General features: G+C 37.6%; 1 protein-coding gene across 1 annotated transcript; it reads left to right on the forward strand.

Annotated features, from left to right (window-relative positions):
* The first annotated feature begins 8,737 nt into the window (after window positions 1-8,737).
* Window positions 8,738-16,697, forward strand: LOC137029186 (chloride channel CLIC-like protein 1). The gene is made up of 9 exons (XM_067398729.1): window positions 8,738-8,846; window positions 9,078-9,253; window positions 10,898-10,987; window positions 11,078-11,302; window positions 11,392-11,532; window positions 11,665-11,764; window positions 12,734-12,831; window positions 15,212-15,358; window positions 15,437-16,697. The coding sequence occupies exons 1-9, from the start codon at window positions 8,822-8,824 to the stop codon at window positions 15,587-15,589; spliced, it is 1,155 nt and encodes a 384-aa protein (XP_067254830.1). The 5' UTR covers window positions 8,738-8,821; the 3' UTR covers window positions 15,590-16,697.
* The last annotated feature ends 1,370 nt before the right edge of the window (window positions 16,698-18,067 follow it).

The raw sequence follows: 18,067 nt of genomic DNA on the forward strand, positions 1-18,067 counted from the left end.
TTTTTATAAAAATGCTTTACATTAATAGATTTTGTGTACTTATAGTACATTTGAACCCATAGTATAGGCTACTACAGGTGGTAACTAAATATATTTTTTAAATACAGAGATAGTATATTAAAAGCACATTTTAGTTCATATTTCATGGTGTCTCAAAATAGCACAGTTGAGTACACTTAGATGTACACTTAGTACTAAAGAAGAATTTTTTGTATATTAAGTACAAAATTAGTGCGCGAAAATAGAGCACTTTAAGCACATTATTATATATGTACTTTTTTTCACCTGGGATCCACGAAATCAACATGTCACGTGAGCGTAACCGCAATGGAGACTGTAGCCCAAAATCTCTACCAGTTGACAAATTTCTACTGGAATTACCCGTAGCAGATCTATACAGGTGGAGCTGGGGAAGGTGGAGGGTTTCTGAAGCGTGCTGCACTGCTAAGGCAAATGCTACTCATGTATTTGAAGACTGAGCACACAGTTCATTGGCTACTAATACAGCCGGAACCAATCATCTGTGTCCTATAGATATAATGATGTGATTACGAGCAGTTGAGTTAAGGACCTATTAGCCTGCCCATTTAAATGTTTCATGACAGAACTTTGTATTTTTCTTTCATTGCATTGCTTTTGTGTCGTTATTTTGGTGGTCGAAAAAATATCAATTTGATTTGCTTTTTTGACCTGTTATTTGAAGTCAAATTTGATTTTTTTTTTTCGGCATCAATTGGACACGGCATTTGAATTTGGAAAAGAAACACAAAACTGACTGGAGCTGCTCCGGTGGAGAACAGTGACTGGATCTAACACCTTGGGCCCTATTTTAACGATCTAACTGCAAAGTGTAAAGCGCACGGCGCAGGTGCACTCAGGGCGTGTCCAAATCCACTTTTGCTATTTTAACGACGGAAAAACGGTCCGTGCGCATTTTTGAAATGGGTTGTCCCTCTTAATGAGTAATGGGCGTAACGTTCAATAAACCAATCAGAGTGTCATCTCCCATTCCCTTTAAAGGGGCGGTCACACTGCACTTTTCGTTCCATTGACTTCCATTCAAACGCATGCGAATGCGTCAGACCGGAAACGCAAGTTTGTGCGAAAAATTTCGCATTTCGCTGCGTTCCAAAGTTTGGTGAACTCTGACCTGCGAATTCGCATCACGTGAAGACGTGCGACCAGTAGAAGATCGATTCGTCACGGCATGACCTCTTGGCTGAATTAAAATAATTATATTTTTGCAGTAAAGTTGAGTAGGTTCTGTATTTTTACATTTTAAATGTATTACTTTAAGTTATGTGTTGAATTCATGTTTATAAAAAAGACACTGTAGACCGCAACGTCATATCACGACCATTACAGCATTCGAAAATTTGCACGTTCAAAGTCTAGTGTGACCGCGGCTTAAGAGCAAGATGCGCTCGCACCATGGCGGATTGCTATTTACATGGCGGAATTTGTTGGCGGAAAAGCTGAACGCTTTTCAAGCGAAGAAACCGATCTGCTCGTGTGCGAAGTTAAAGCGCGTGAGCAGATCATCTACAGGACAAGCAGGAAAATAGCTCCGCGCGATGAGTCAGTTAATATATATGTGCATAGGCGTAATTTGCGGGTGGGACATGTCCCCACCACTTTTTGAAACATTTCACGGATATCTAATACAAAATAAACACCTCTAGTTGATTATCAATTTGTGTTAATAATAGGCGATTTGGCGCTGGGATGTGTTGTTTTTGAAATCATGTTGAGTGCTCGTTGTCACTGTTATTAGAGGGTCTGTGTACGTTTTGATAGTTTGTTTTCCAATTTGAAATGAAATAAACAGAAACAAGAAAACGGTCGTTTCCGTTTTTTCGTTTGTTAAAAAAAAAAAAAAAGGAAAAACAAGATTTTGACTCGATTTTCGTTTTTTTTGGGTCACGGATAGAAAATGGAAACACGATTTCAAAACTCGTTTTCCACATGTGGGCGGTCATTACACGCCCCTTTCAGCCGATTGGTCTATCAAATCTGAACCAGTGACGTCATCTTCAGTTCCTTCAACAAAATAATAGTCCTCTACCTATCAGTAAATGTCATAAATCGGCTTTGACTTTAGACTTTAGACCAGGTTTGAGTTGGTCTATGGCGCAGTCTATTTTCAGCTCCTTTAAATAGCAATGCGCCGGCAATGCGTCTGAACACACCTCTTTTTTAGACCGGCACGCCCATGGGCGCACTAACTGGCGCAAATGCATTTACTAATTTAACGTGACGCTGAACGGGGAAACGCGAACGGCGCCGGACGCAAACTAGCAAACACACTTGCGCTGCGCCTTGCGTCGCATCGCGCCGGTTGTATTATAGGGCCCCTTTAGATTACGCACTGCTCATATCTCTGGCACTGTAAGTTACCGAAAGTGAAACCACACACAAAACACCTTAGAAGAGCTTCTCTGTACAGGCTGCTAAGATGGCAGCAGCCTCATTTTTGCTTCAAAACTGCTCTTCAGAAATCCACAGGTGACGTCACGGACACTACGTCCATGTTTTTTTTACAGTCTATGAAACCATCCCGAAATACACTGTGACTCTTATTCTGAAATGTCTGCAGTCTGCACTGAAGCAGGCTACTCATCATAAATATGAATTCTTACAACTGTCTAAAACATACTACCCCAGCAGGGGAAGATTAAGGTGGTCAGGGGCCCTAGGCTGCTCTTTGTGTGAGGCCCCCCCTTAATCATTATGCTTTACTGGAAAAATGTATTTAGTGCCCTACATAGTCCACACGTCAATTTGATGTCAAAAAACTGATATATAGGTTTAATTTTAATATAACTAAACCTAAAACCAAAGAAATCTTCATTACTTGAAATAAATGTTAACTGAAATAAAAAATAAATAAATATATATATAAAATGTAAACTTCTAGTTTCTAAGCTTTAGCTTAACCTGAGGTATTAAAATAACAAACAGAAATAAAAACTTATAGACGTTTAAAAGCAAAAACTAGAAGACATAAACACAAAAAATTACTAAATCTTTTAACTAAAATTACAATTAAAGCAGAAAAACTAAAAATCAAATTGAATAAAAATTTTAAATGAAAACTATAATAGTACCTCAATGATAAGTGTGTCAATCCCTAAAAAAAGGACTGAATTTTGCTCTTTTGTGACTTTTTGCACTTGAACGGTCAAAAACCGTCCGCTTTGGCAGTAGATTTAGTCGACTAAAATATGACTAAAACTAAATGGCATTTTAGTCAAAAGACTGACTAAAACTAAATCAAAATTTGCTGTCAAAATTAACACTGGTCAGTGACAACACTATGCAATTTAACTCGGTTATGCCGGCCGACTTTTGCTAGCTAGAAGGTGGGCTAGTATCAACGGCTAAAATCATGCAAAAAGTTTTACAACTAACCAGATTGTCCGATTTCTTCGCTTATTCTCTTCCAGGCAAGGTCCTTTTTATTCCTGTCTCGATAAAAATATAATGACACATCACAGAACTCAGGGTGGCTAACGTTACACACAGCGACATCTTTGTTCTGGTCTCCGGCATCACTGATCACATCATAAACACGTTACTACCAAAGCAGAGTCCCTGATTGGTTAACGCGCCGCGAATTTACGCCAAAGTTCAGATTTTTCAACTCGGGCGTTTGGGCGTCAGACGCTCAATTCGCGCGTCAGCCGCGTGAACGCTCAATTCGCGCCGCGCCATTCGCGCGTCAACGGCCGATTCGCGCCGCGCTAGACGCTTGATTCGCGCCGCAGGACCTCTAGACGCGCGTTTGCATTGACTTAACATGTAAGTCAGACGCCTCAGACGCCCCAGACGCGTTCGGTGTGAACGCAGCATAATGCTGCGTTCACACCGAACGCGTCTGGGGCGTCACCCGCGCCAGACGCGTCTAGTTGGACGCTTGAACATTTTGAAGTCAGACGCTTCAGACGCGCGTAAAATTCGCTCAATTCGCGCGTCTAAACAAAGTGTGTTCAGACGCGAATTCGCGTCATGGGAGGGGCTTTCATCTCTTTCTGCACAGATCCTCTGAATAAACACATAATCTCGTCAGTTGGAAACCTGTAGCGGCAATTTAACTCGGTTATGCCGGCCGACTTTTGCTAGCTAGAAGGTGGGCTAGTATCAACGGCTAAAATCATGCAAAAAGTTTTACAACTAACCAGATTGTCCGATTTCTTCGCTTATTCTCTTCCAGGCAAGGTCCTTTTTATTCCTGTCTCGATAAAAATATAATGACACATCACAGAACTCAGGGTGGCTAACGTTACACACAGCGACATCTTTGTTCTGGTCTCCGGCATCACTGATCACATCATAAACACGTTACTATCAAAGCAGAGTCCCTGATTGGTTAACGCGCCGCGAATTTACGCCAAAGTTCAGATTTTTCAACTCGGGCGTTTGGGCGTCAGACGCTCAATTCGCGCGTCAGCCGCGTGAACGCTCAATTCGCGCCGCGCCATTCGCGCGTCAACGGCCGATTCGCGCCGCGCTAGACGCTTGATTCGCGCCGCAGGACCTCTAGACGCGCGTTTGCATTGACTTAACATGTAAGTCAGACGCCTCAGACGCCCCAGACGCGTTCGGTGTGAACGCAGCATAAGACTAACGAGGTCGAGGACTCAACAAGAAAGGGAGCAGAGAACACAAGGAACAGGTGAGCACGGTCAATCCGTGTACGTTTTGATAGTTTGTTTTCCAATTTGAAATGAAATACGCAGAAACGAGAAAACGGTCGTTTCCCGTTTTTTCGTTTGTTAAAAAAAACGGAAAAACGAGATTTTGACTCGAATTTCGTTTTTTCGGGTCACGGATAGAAAACGGAAACACGACTTCAAAACTCGTTTTCCACATGTGGGCGGTCATTACACGCCCCTTTCAGCCGATTGGTCAATCAAATCTGAGCCAGTGACGTCATCTTCAGTTCGTTCAACAAAATAACAGTCCTCTGCCGCTATATCAGTAAATGTCATAAATCGGCTTTCTTCTGTGCAACCTAACGCGTATTTCACAGAAATATTTATTTCAGAAATGTTAATCAGCACACAGACTGTTGTAATGCTGTTTGTAGTTTAATATGCATAGTGAAACTGCACTCCCCACACAGAGGAGCGGATGAAAAGCACAGATTAAAAAAAAACAAGTTTTTATTTTATTCTATTTTGAATAAATAGAATAAATCACAATAAATAAGTAGTGTAAGCAATTTTGAAAAACGAACAATATCTCATCTCTCTTTATTTATTTTATATAGCCTAACATTGCCTGCTGAATATAGGCTAATGTTAATAACCCGTTAAAAGATTGAGGGAATATGTAAAGATCAAACATTAAAGATCGAAATTACAGCTACATAGCTATTTTAGTTATGACAAAAATAATATATAAATGTTAAGCCAAAACGAATTCATTTAAAGCTGAACTGAAACAATACCGGCCTTATTACTTCTCTAATTTGACACAAATCCAAATGTTTCAATATTCACGATTTGGAGGCTAAACTATATTTATTTAAACGCTTTTATTGTACACATTTTATATTTGGTTGAATGTATGTTATTTTGACAGTTAACAGGCTGTGATGTCAAGTTACTAAAACTGATGTTGTGTGTGCTTCGTGAGGCGCCGACACGTTCACTTGAATTTTCTTACAAAAGCGGAAACAACTTAAAATACTCAGACATTTATGGTCAAATATATGTAACACCATTCGAATCTGTGAAGGGTTAAATAGGCCTATTATTTCTCTACACTCACAATAAAAACAAAACATTGCTTGTAAAAACGAAATTTTCTGCTGTCTTGGTTTCCTTTCTGTGAACTTCTCAAAAATTAACCGACACTCATATTGTCGCATTTTTTCCCCTTTCATTTTGGTTATATTTTAATTACTTAAGTTCACAGAAGCGCGGCAGGTGCGTGATGATGATGAATCCTCATGTTCTGTTGTTTATTCTGCTATTTGTTCATGTAGGCTAAAACTAAACCCCTGGGATTTTTTTAATGATTTACAGACATTTATCAAATTTCGTTTAATTCTAATTTAATATAATCTTGTCCGTTAATGAAACGATGATCACGTCAGTTGAAAGTCAGGGGGAAAAAAACAGAAATTATATTGACAAGGCAACAATAATTTTCGTTTAGTTTAAGTTTTTCAAAACATTCACAGAACTGCATACAGTAAATTTTCCCGCTGTTTAAGCCACGAATATTTACAAAATAAAATAATTACAAAGATAATAAAAGATAATAAAATAATTGCAAAGATAATAAAAGTTCTATGTTTAATATACGAGAGTTTTTGTTTTGCTGTTGTCCACTAAAGCAATTGACGCAGAATCGCCAATTGCCGTTAAATCGAATTTGAAAGTAAAATGTTCAGGGCCATTTAATTCATTCAAAAGCGAAGGAAAGACAGAAAAAGTGAGGATAGCAAGTAAACTGTGACATATAATAATGTTTACTGTGTTCATAAAAGTGTTTAATTTAAGAGATAAAATCTGCATGGCCATTTATAAGTAGCCTAAGGAAAAATAAAAAGCCCCCCGATGGTGATACCGTTATTAGGTGTTGCCACCTAGTGGATATTCTACTGCAAGGAATGCGTCTGCTAAATGATTGAATTTAAATGTATAAAATGTAAACAAAACATTAAAATAAGAAAAAAATGAGTGCAGATGCCACTGATCTATAATAGACAATAGTCCATCATTATAGCCTATTGATCGGTGGTAGTAGCCCAAAGGATGTCATGCGCTTGGTAACAGATGTAGAGGCATTTACATTTTAAAAACACAATGACAGCTTAAAAACAGACTTAATTAAATTTACTGTAGGTTTTTTAAACTTTTTTTTTATCTGTGCAAACATATTTCTGTGAAATACGCGTTAGGTTGCACAGAAGAAAGCCGATTTATGCATTTACTGATAGGACTATTATTTTGTTGAAGGAACTGAAGATGACGTCACTGGCTCAGATTTGATTGACCAATCGGCTGAAAGGGGCGTGTAATAACCGCCCACATGTGGAAAACGAGTTTTGAAGTCGTATTTCCGTTTTCTATCCGTGACCCGAAAAAACGAAAATCGAGTCAAAATCTCGTTTTTCCGTTTTTTTTTAACAATTGAAAAAACAGGAAACGACCGTTTTCTTGTTTCTGCGTATTTCATTTGAAATTGGAAAACAAACTATCAAAACGTACACGGACCGAGCACACTCATACAAATGAGGATAGAACAACGACTAAACAATAACAGCAGACAAGGAGGTGGGAACATGGCAAATACAAACAAAGACAAAGCCGTGTGCTGACACACAACACAGAGACACATTTAACAAAAACAAGACTGACAAGGCTGCCAGGGCAGAACCCTGACAGTATATACCATACAACTGGCATAATCAACTTTTATGAATTTCTGTTGTGAAACCATGGAAAAAAGGTGAATAAAGACTGAGAGGAAGAACCTGAACATCCAGAAAATATTATTTCAAGGAATATTCAGCATTTGTACAGGCTCTTCTTTTTGTCTCGTGTTCTGTGAGAGCTGTGAGTGGAGGGAGACGAGTGTTTTCGTTCAGCTCTGTGTTTTTCTGAATGTCTGAATATATTTCTTCATCTGTTTGCCTGTATATTGAATACAGATATACAGTGTTATACAGAGTGTTCATTGTCAAACTACAAAACTATTTTTAAATATAAAATGCTTTTATATGAAAAAAAAAAATTGTCTTTTATTGACAAAATGTTTTAGTTTGTCATGTATATATTTTTTAATTAAATCAGATAACATTTTTAGCTGTCATGGGGCATGTTGTCACATTTCCAATTTGAAATGAAATACGCAGAAACGTATGGGGCATGTTGTCACATTTCACTTCCATTCATTTGGGGTAAATAAAGAAAAAAGTATACACTGTATTAATGAAACAAAGCCACATATTTGTACCAGGCATGTGTGAAATTAATGCTGAACAAAATAAATTCTCTGAACCCAAGTAGATTTACACAAACTGATAAAGTCAAAAAGTGTTTTGACTTTCTCAGCGGTTTGACTTTGCCATATTGTGTACACAATTTTTTGTGTGTATTGTACACAATTGAAAATATGCTGAAATGTTTGAAAAAAGTGCATCTTTGATTATCTGTTGTGATATTAGTTGTAAGAGTTTTGAAAATATACCAATTGCTTGTAAAAATTGCACCAAAGTGAGAAAAAAAACAGCAACAAAACAAAACAACAACTGTATTGCATTAGTGACCCAGTAAGATTCCTCCTTTTTGAACCTGTTTCTAGATAGCAATAACATTATTTTAATATTATAATACAATATATTACATAATATATTATAATACAGTAGGCTATATATATATATATATATATATATATATATATATACATATATATATATATATATATATAAAATGTTAAATATAAACATTTTAAATAGGCTATATAAAACTTAATTTATAGTTCAACGCGTTTTCCCAGTTATCAAAATCGCAAATAATATTTTTTTTTAATAATAATAATAATATAGCCTTAATTTATATTGGACGGCTCATTTTAGGCTACATCTCTCTTGACTGCAATAATCAATCTCTCGATTCCCCCTCACCCCAATTTCACCCAAGTTTCTTTTAATGTTTTTCCCCCCCTATTGGAACAAATGGGAATACCAGGAAAAAAAGAAGCCTATTTGCAGTCTTCTCCTGTTCGTCACTATAGAAACTTTGACGACTTCCGCTTCTGAGAACTCCAGAAATATGAGAAGGGTTCATACTGTTTGCGGCAGTATATGACTGACAGCTCTCTCACAACATGTAAGGAAATGTTTGCTGACAAGTGCGGTCAACCTTTCTACAATTATTTTATTTAGCCATTAATTTGTAAATTTGTAAGGCAGCCGATATGTCCTATTTTATGGTAATGTAGGTTAACAGATGATCTGGTTAACAGTAAATGAAGTGTCCAAGAAATCTGAACTTTAGATACATAATGTATAAAAATCGATTAGTTATAACAGCAAGTGTGAGTTTTCTCGTCTTTTCCAGTGAGGATTATGAAGGTGCCGAGCTGTTCGTCGTTTGGATTCTGGAGTTTCCTTGTGTTTTGTAGTCTGTTTGTTATTGCAAATGATACCCATCAGGAAGATGATGATGCATGGGCTAATCCATATGACGTGATCAACTACGACTCAACGAGAAAGAGCATGATAAAACAAACAGAGGTAAAAAACGCTTTTATTAAACCAATTACAGTTTTTTTTTCAGTGAAAATAGACTCAAACTAGTGCTATAGTACTCGAGACGTTTTTCTGTTTTCTCGGACTCGTTGGTATTTGCACTCGGACTTGTCTCGGTCATTGGCCTCGCCAAAAGTTCTAGTTGGTCAGTCTCGACCGAGTCTAGCAGGTCGCGCGGGTTCCTCCTCTCCTCAACCTTCCTGGTTGTCGTTAAGGCTGCTCGGGCACCCAGCACTTCAAATGTTATTTTTAATGTGAGGACCACAAACATTATTTGTTCATCCTTCCGAGATTGTCCCCATTGTAAAACCGAAAGTTTAAAAATGTAGGAAATTCAATATTTGATAGAAAACACTTATAAAAAAAAGACAATACTTTAACCAGCAGGTGGTGGCAGAGTAGCATTTATTTGCGCATATCAGCCATTTCCTCTAATCGTTTTTCAATTAGTTTCGTTTTTAACTAAATATGAAACATTATAAAATAACTAGGTTTACATTTCGTCAATGTGAAGTATGAAATACTCACAAAATCTGAAAAACAACTTTTATTGTGAATGAATTACACAAAAAGCGAGCACCGCGCTTTCCCTTTGTAATCACGGCAGCTGTCAGTCAGTGCAGTGCAGGATCATGATTTCAGCCACTTGTAAAAACACACATTTTATTCAATTTACTCTAGATACTATAAATATTTAATTTTTGACGCTTTTTTCACACGAAAGTCGAATTAAATTTAGCCGAGAAGGAACACGAGGTACTTTTTTATTTATTTATTTTCTATGCTGTCTTACGTTTGAACCCTACCTAAATTAATGCCATGCCTGACTATTCAAGTGACTATATTCTGATTATAAAATAAGTATTACACTACTGACGCTCAACACACTAGCAAATTAGCTACATATCACCGGACTATCTTATATTATTGCAGAAGTTCTAAAGAACGATCCGTGCTTATAGCCCATTGGACATCAGTGTGTGGAAGTAAAATTTATGTAAAAAAATTGACATATCGGCTATTAAACTTTGCATAGCATTTTGTTTGCCGATAAAATGATTCGTAAACACCGCTTGCACAGTTTTATACTCTTTATGATGCTGCTCAGTCAACAGCAAAGTGTTCAGGATATTGTCATTCTTCCCATAATATAAAGTAAAGAGTCTACCTCCTAAACTTCTTCTTTGCAGGTGTGGCACAAGGCAAGTCTGATCCTTTCGAAGTGTCTTATCCATTGCATCAATGAATTCGGTTAATCAAAATTAAAGTTACACGGACCCTTCAGAGAAAATACTTGATCCTTTGTCACCTCTTAGAAACCATTTCTCATTTGTAGCAGATTCCAATAAACCAAAGAGACAAACATTGGCAAACAGGGCATTGCAGCGCAGTTGTCTTTGACTCTCTTTTCTTCTACCACGGTCTCTCACATTTACATACATTCACAATCCGCCATCTAGCAGCTATACACATGCAATTCCTATGACAACAGACAACATCTGGACACAGTTTTCATGTTAATGCCAAATGTATTAGTGAACTAAATGTCATTCATATCTTTTTTAACTGAAAATAAATATAATATTATTATTTCTTACCTCTGTTTTCGTTTGATGAACACAAAAAAAGGGGACCACCACTTCTTCAAATCCAGTATGTCTTCCAGTATTCAAGAGATTCCTTTATAGGCTCCTTGAAGAAGCTTCAAAACTTGGTCTGGTATGTAACTATTTTCTTCAGGTTATTAAATCAACATTACTCTACACCGCTAGAGGTTTCAACATTTTTTAAAATTCAAAAAAATTTTAGCCTGATGATGAAACAACATCCATGCACTATGACGCTGAGGTGAAGCTGTCCAAGCAATCGCTGGCAGAGATCCAGAAGCTTTTGAATGAGCAGAACGATTGGACCACCGGAGCCATGGATGAGGCTCTCAGTCAAATTCTGGTCAAGTTCAAACACCACGACCACGAAGCCTGGAAGTGGCGTTTTGAAGACACATTTCATGTGGAAGTTGATACGGTCCTGAAGGTCAGTTTTTGTACAAGTCTTTCAGAGATAAACAATGAAATACTTTTTATTAATATTAATATATGAATGTGTGCTGTATTTTTCTACAGATTTTTTTTATTTTTCCGATTGTTGTAGCCATTATCTGCACTGAACTCTGGTCTGTGGTGTCCTGGTTTGTCCAGTTTTGGAGAATGTTAGCTATGAGCTTTTTTATGAGCTTGATCTGGAACTGGTTCCATCTTTATATGGTAATCAAAATATTGTCGAATGACCATCTCATTTTTTCTAAACCGATACTGAACAGATGACGATTAAGAGAATACAACATAAATATGTGTGTTCAAGAGCTACAAAAAAAAAAATTATTTCCTCTTGGCTAGGTTGCCTTTGCAGAACACAAGAAAAAAATTGTGGAAGTGGAGAGCTTCAGTGCCAGATGTGCTGGGCTGAAAGAACTGGACTGGAAGGACAATTTATTAGGTGAGGTGCTTACTGTTAAAGGAATGTGTTACCCAAATTTATTAATTATTTAAAGGGCTAGGGTTCACTTAAAATTAAAAATGTCTTCATCATCAGATCATCTTCAGAACATTTTCAGAGTCTATTCACCTAAAACCCTGATGCTTCTAAATGTTCATAACGAGATTGCAAAATAAATTCATATGATTGCTTTATTTAATGAACAGTTTGAATTTAGGCTTTTATTCACAAATAAACATTGATCAGCAAACATATCACAGTAAAATCAACTCTGCTCAGAGTACATTTTGTCCCTCTCTAAATAGTGTTACACTGAAGCAGAGTTAAAGTTAATGAGATAATTAAGCAATAAATTAAGTAATGACTGAGCATTAGTGATGAACAACTGCTGTTAACAAGCTGAATCACTGAAGAAAAGAGAAACACAAGAACTACAATAGACTTAAGTCCTTAGATGAAATCAACTGGAAATAAAAATCTTTAAATCTCTGATGATCTGATTAAACAACTCCACAAACAGCATTACTAGCTTCACTTATTACTAACCAGATTGACTTTATTTTCACACATCTACAGAAGTACGTATTGAGAATTAACAGGTTTAGATGTTGTTTTATTGATCAAGACAAAGAAAAGAAAAGACAAAATGACACCAGCATGAGAAAAAAAGTGTTGCAGCAAACAGATATATTGAATCATTTTAAAACCTTTAAAGAATCAGCATATGAATCTCAAAAATGGTGATAAAAAAACGCTTCACGCTGCAATGCATGTTGAGGGTTGTATACAGTGTTTTCATGTATTTAGCATTGAAGCATTATGGTGGCATTTGTTTAAATGTAAACTTGAATTTAGAAGAAACTTCACAAAGATCTTTTCAAGCTCCCAAAAAGCACCAACCATAAAGTTGAGTAAATAATGACAAAAAATGATTTTTGGATGAACTGTTGTAATTCATTGTTGATTCAGAGTGGTACAGACAGACATGGACTCTTCAAGATGATCCTTGCAAAAAGTATCACGAGGTCATGTTGGTGGACCCCATTTTGCTTGTGCCTCCAATGAAGGTTTGTATCTTTTAGATTCTAATGACAGAAACTTGAATTTGATAAGAGACTTGAGGTCAACTGATAATGGATATTGCTGATGTAGATGTTTCATTTCTAATCAGATAATAATTTTTTGAAATCAGTATATTGAATGAAAATATTCAGTGCAAAAAAATCTCAACCATAATTGCAAAAAAAAAAGGAGAAAAGAATAAGAAAGTACTATAATCATTTAAATAAATAAAAAAAACATGCTTCCATCCTGAAACTCTTACTATGCCAAGATAAATTAAATTTTTCATTCGAGGGCACCTTTAATCATATCATATTATTGTCAGGGATGAGCTGTAGTAGATCCAATCAAAGATGATGCGTGATGCAGAATGAACAATAACAAGCAACTTTTAATAAACACAAAGATAGTTCCTGAGTTGGGCGTACCATAAAATGAATACATGTGGAGGGGAGAATGCTGTGACTTTCTTTACTTTTCTCTATTAGTTTTTCCATAACAGCTACATTTCCTTGTCTTGTTGTTAAAGTAGTGCATATTTATTTACATATATGAATAACCATAAAAAGCGTATTGATGTTTCATACTCAGTGAAAATATTTGACCAAAATTCCAGAATTACCAGAAAGCTGACTGTCTATATAACATGGTGAATGTTTATATGGTTGTCAGTGAATGGGATGCTGAATAGCATTTTGACTTTAATAAGATTTTACCAATAAACAGAATAAACTTGGTGTCCTCCATGCTTCCTGTTCTTTCCAACAACAAAGCACTTGAATGTGGCGACCAGTCGAGCTCATATTCGCAACTTTAGAATTGGGAAGTAGGAAATTCTGATAGCCTGTGAAGGGAGCATTAAATACACAGGGCCAGAGATGATTAATGGAACAGGGCCAGGTGTAACCAAAGGCTGTTTCTCAATATGCGTTCTTCAGCGATCTTGCATCCTTGTGTTCTTGCTTTACGTCATCATCAACCGTCGAAGTTCATTCAAGAACGCAAGAACGGAGGACGCATGAAAGTACCCGGATGTGTTCTTGATATCGAGGATGCATCGAATGCAAACTTGAGGGAATCGAACCGTTAAAAATCCCAGAAGACGCTGCGGTGGTCGACGTACGGAAGCCTGTAAGCTTTGAAGTTCTCGTGAGATTCCAGCTACAAGCTCGCAAATACGTGACGGCTCGTGAAAGTAAACCGTTTGTTTTGCTTAATTTTAATAAAATGATAACCTGAAGAAAGCCTGCAGTATTTTTATTGACATATAAAAAATAATCTTAACATTGACAAAGCATAACAGCCAAAGGCTACTCATTTTCATAAATACACACGGTGAAATAACAAGATAATTATATGAAAACAATGTCTATAATTATATGAAATATTTTTTTTGAACAGGTTATGACATTTGTTTGTGATGTTATGTTGTATTTACATTAGCCACTTATAATATGCTGGGACGGTCAGTTGGTCAGTTGAGCAACAAGATCGCAGCACATCTCAATTCTCAAATGATGCGTTCTCTGTCCTCGCGTCCTTCCGAGATCGTTTTTTCAAGGTCGCCTGGCAATACCGGACTCCACGAGAACGCAAGTCCGTTCTCTGCGTTCTTGGAATTGAGAAACAGCCAAAGACTATATAGAATAACACAAGACGTGTCACTCGTATTGTTTTGAATGGGAGAAAGTGTAACGCGCAATATGGCGGAATAAGTCCCGCCTTCTAAAGCCAAGAGCCAATCGCCGACTGGTAAAGTCATCGCGTCACTTCAGCGGCCGTTAGAATCACCGGTTTCTATAGAAACAGTCAAACTCGCGCCTCCGAACAGACGCGCATTTAGGTTTGCGCATGCGCATTAGCTTGATCCAGCCTGAAAAAAATAGTTGTTTTTTTTGTCATGATTCGAGCGTTTAGAAACTAAATTTATGAGTCGGTTGTTGTTAGATTTCATTGGTGATTTCAAATATGCAATGTAATCGTAAGGTTGACGAACAGTTTTGGAGAATCTGATGTTTCCCCCATTCAAAGAGATAGGAGCTGCATGATGCACAGGATGCCCGAGAAGCGTTTCAAAGATGGCCGACGAGTGAAATGACTTGTCTTAAAGGGACTTTGGTGTAACTAATCAGTAACCATGACAACTAGTAAAGAAATCAAACACAGGCAAAACAGTGACAGCAAACCATGACTAGAAATTAAACAAGACTAATGAAACAAACTATACATGTATAGTTTCATACATATACATGAAAATGTATTTATTTATTTTATATAAATTATATGAATAATTTTTTACAGATATCCAATTGTTCCAAAAGCTGTTATCAGAGCAGGTTAAGAAATACAATGAAATGCATTAATACATTAATGTTTTTATTTCAGGCTTTCATAGTCACCATAACTGGATTCATCACCGATCCCTTGAAGAAAATTGGGGAGGACATAAATGAGTTCCTCAGAGCGCTGCTGAAGGATCTACCAATCACTCTACAGATACCTGTGCTGCTTCTCTTTGCAGTAGTCATCTTTGTAAGAGCTGGGAACGGCAAATATATTATACATAGGATCTATTTTTGTACTATACTAAGGCATCTTCACTCTTCTCAGGTGCTTGCTATTGTAATTGCTAAGGAAGCTATACATCAAATAGTACACTTGCCCTGGCTTGGCTGGAGACAGGACCCACCACCTCCTGCGGTAGGACAGCACCAAGCTCCTCAACGTCTGGGAAGGGGGAGACGTCTGAGAAGGGGGAGATGACCCACAGCTGCTACAGATAGGCCAGGACAATGGCGAAAGTGTGTATCAAGCAGGAAAGATGCTTATGCTCCACAAAATAGACAGGACAAAGCATGGGACTCCAACAGGAATTTGACTCCAACAGCACACCCAGAGTGTGCGGGTAGAGACTGTGCGTGCTGTAGGCCCTGTTTCCACCTGATATCAAGATGCGTTTTGGTTGATCGAATCACAAGTGGAGGAGGGAGATACACGTTTCCTCCTGGTATTTTATGTCCACTTTCAATCTAATTTCACTTCACTTCTGTCCTAATTTCTTCGAGGGGAGATGTATTGTTTTTTTCAGATGAACAAAATAAGCTTGCACAAGATATAATATAACAGATAACGGAAAAGCTTACAAAGAGCAGCTTATCGTTTCTGCTCTGACAGCCACAAGACCGGCCAAACGCTGTGAGTGTGTGTTATGAATCAGCAATGGTGAATAACATTGTGATTTGTACGTTTTTCATCTTCAAACCAAACGGGTCTTCAGCTGACAAAATTGAAATCCCATCTTGCTGTTGCAGTGGCGCGCACAGACCTCTGCGAGGGCAGGGGCGCAACCGCATTCACGGTGGGGGGGTGGAGGTTCACCCTCAGTAGAAATTGCATTCTTTTTTTTTTAACATTATAATTGACTTTATCACTTTTGATGAAAAGGAAATCATGAGTTAACGCCAAAGGGGGGTGATTCATAAGACAGACCTAAAGCAGACATCTTTGCTTAAAGTTATGAACAGCAGCTACGCTAATTGTTCTCCTTTTGCTTTACTGTTTTACCTCGGGACACCCGCCCTGAGGTGACTAGAGAGTACATCAGCTTCAGTTTGTATCCAGCCTCTTAAGAAGACCTCAGATGACCATCACCTGTGAAGAGACGGCGCCAGCTCCTGCGAGGACTTCAGGAGACGCAATCATCTGGATCAACATTCACATTGCACAATCTCTATATCCTAATTTATTGTTAATGTAATTCATTTTCGAGGAGCTCATTACTTCTACCTTCAGTTAAACTGCTAACAGTGATTGTAATTACCTAAAGTATATTATTTGCTAACTATATTCTTTAAATTGTAATGTTGACATCCATTTTTTGTAAAGCTGCTTTGAAATGATATGTATCGTGAAAAGCGCTATACAAATAAATTTGAATTGAATTGAACTTCTTCCCTCGAATGTGTGACTGAAATCCCACAGAGACTGCTTTTACATATCAAAATACATCAGATCATCCAATGCTAGAAGGACATATAATCACATGTTAGTAAACTGCATAATTCTATATTATGTGGCCACAGGAAAATGATACTCAGGACCAACAAATATGAGTGAGATTCGTATTTTATTCCTTACAATTTGTTAGGAGTTTCTATTCCTTTTTGTTTAGGTACGTGGGGTGGAAAACCCAGAACAAACCAAAATACAATGTCAGAATATCCTTACACAGCAAATTGTTCACCCCAAAATAAAGACAATATAAAATACAATTTGTCGTCTCTTCTTGTGTGCAATAATAAAGAAAAATGTCAAAAATAAAACACCAGCAATAATAATACGGTAGTGGCACTCTATAAAGAAAACATAACATCTTAAAAATGCACAGTCATTTAGACTACAATTACACTCACTAAATACACCTGAAATGACAGTGTGTATATTACTCACTTTTTCCTGTGTTTCTGATGTTACACACTAATATAACACTTCTTCCACGCGAACAGGCCTCGTCTGTATATGCAGTGCGGTAGCTCAGCCACACTCACATCCACGCAATCCTGCGTTAACATCCAACTCCCTATGGACATAAATCGACATTCGAGGCAATCTTCCAGTAAACAGCAATTATACACTTCCGTAAAAGCATTATACACAAAGATCTGTACCTGGATGATATCAAATTACACTCGAACAGCAATCGCACACACATGCAGTGTAACTCTGTGACTTCCTCATCGCGCAAGTGCTCGCACATTCATACAGACGCGCGATGACGCCACCTGACATTTCTTAAAGGAACCTCTCATTATATTCTCCGCAGATATATACTTCACAAACATTAAATGTATTTAAACCCCCTTAACCATCACCTGGTTACATTCTTCCCTGCGTCAGGGTAAGCGTCCTCGATTACTCATTCACAACCAGAGTACTCTTGATCTCTTTTACTGCTTCTCTAAACAGAACAGAACTCAAATCAGCTAATATCTGTGAAACTGCTGCTGGACTTATAGAGGCAAAGTCCAGGACAGACCTTGGCTCATGGTGCAAATTTGAATGCTGTCCAGCATTCGGCCTCCTACTACGTCGGCGTGGTGCAGCAACAGGACAAGTTAACACACTAGTAGCTGCATCCAGCCTTTCCTCAGTCTCCAAGGCCTCAGCAGGCTCTGATAAAACATCGACAAGAGCAGAATCAACCGATTTTCTGCTGAGCACCACATTGGGCGCATGCTCCCT

Source organism: Chanodichthys erythropterus, chromosome 10 (assembly GCF_024489055.1).
Source record: "Chanodichthys erythropterus isolate Z2021 chromosome 10, ASM2448905v1, whole genome shotgun sequence".
NCBI lineage: Eukaryota > Metazoa > Chordata > Actinopteri > Cypriniformes > Xenocyprididae > Chanodichthys > Chanodichthys erythropterus.

What these genes read in the sequence shown, in the direction of transcription:
- LOC137029186 (XM_067398729.1), top strand. Translation starts at nt 8,822, where the DNA reads ATGACTGACAGCTCTCTCACAACAT. An exon ending in AAGCTTCAAAACTTGGTCTG is followed by an intron (nt 10,988 to 11,077) that starts GTATGTAACTAT and finishes AAAAAATTTTAG; the next exon opens with CCTGATGATGAAACAACATC. An exon ending in AAGTTGATACGGTCCTGAAG is followed by an intron (nt 11,303 to 11,391) that starts GTCAGTTTTTGT and finishes ATTTTTCTACAG; the next exon opens with ATTTTTTTTATTTTTCCGAT.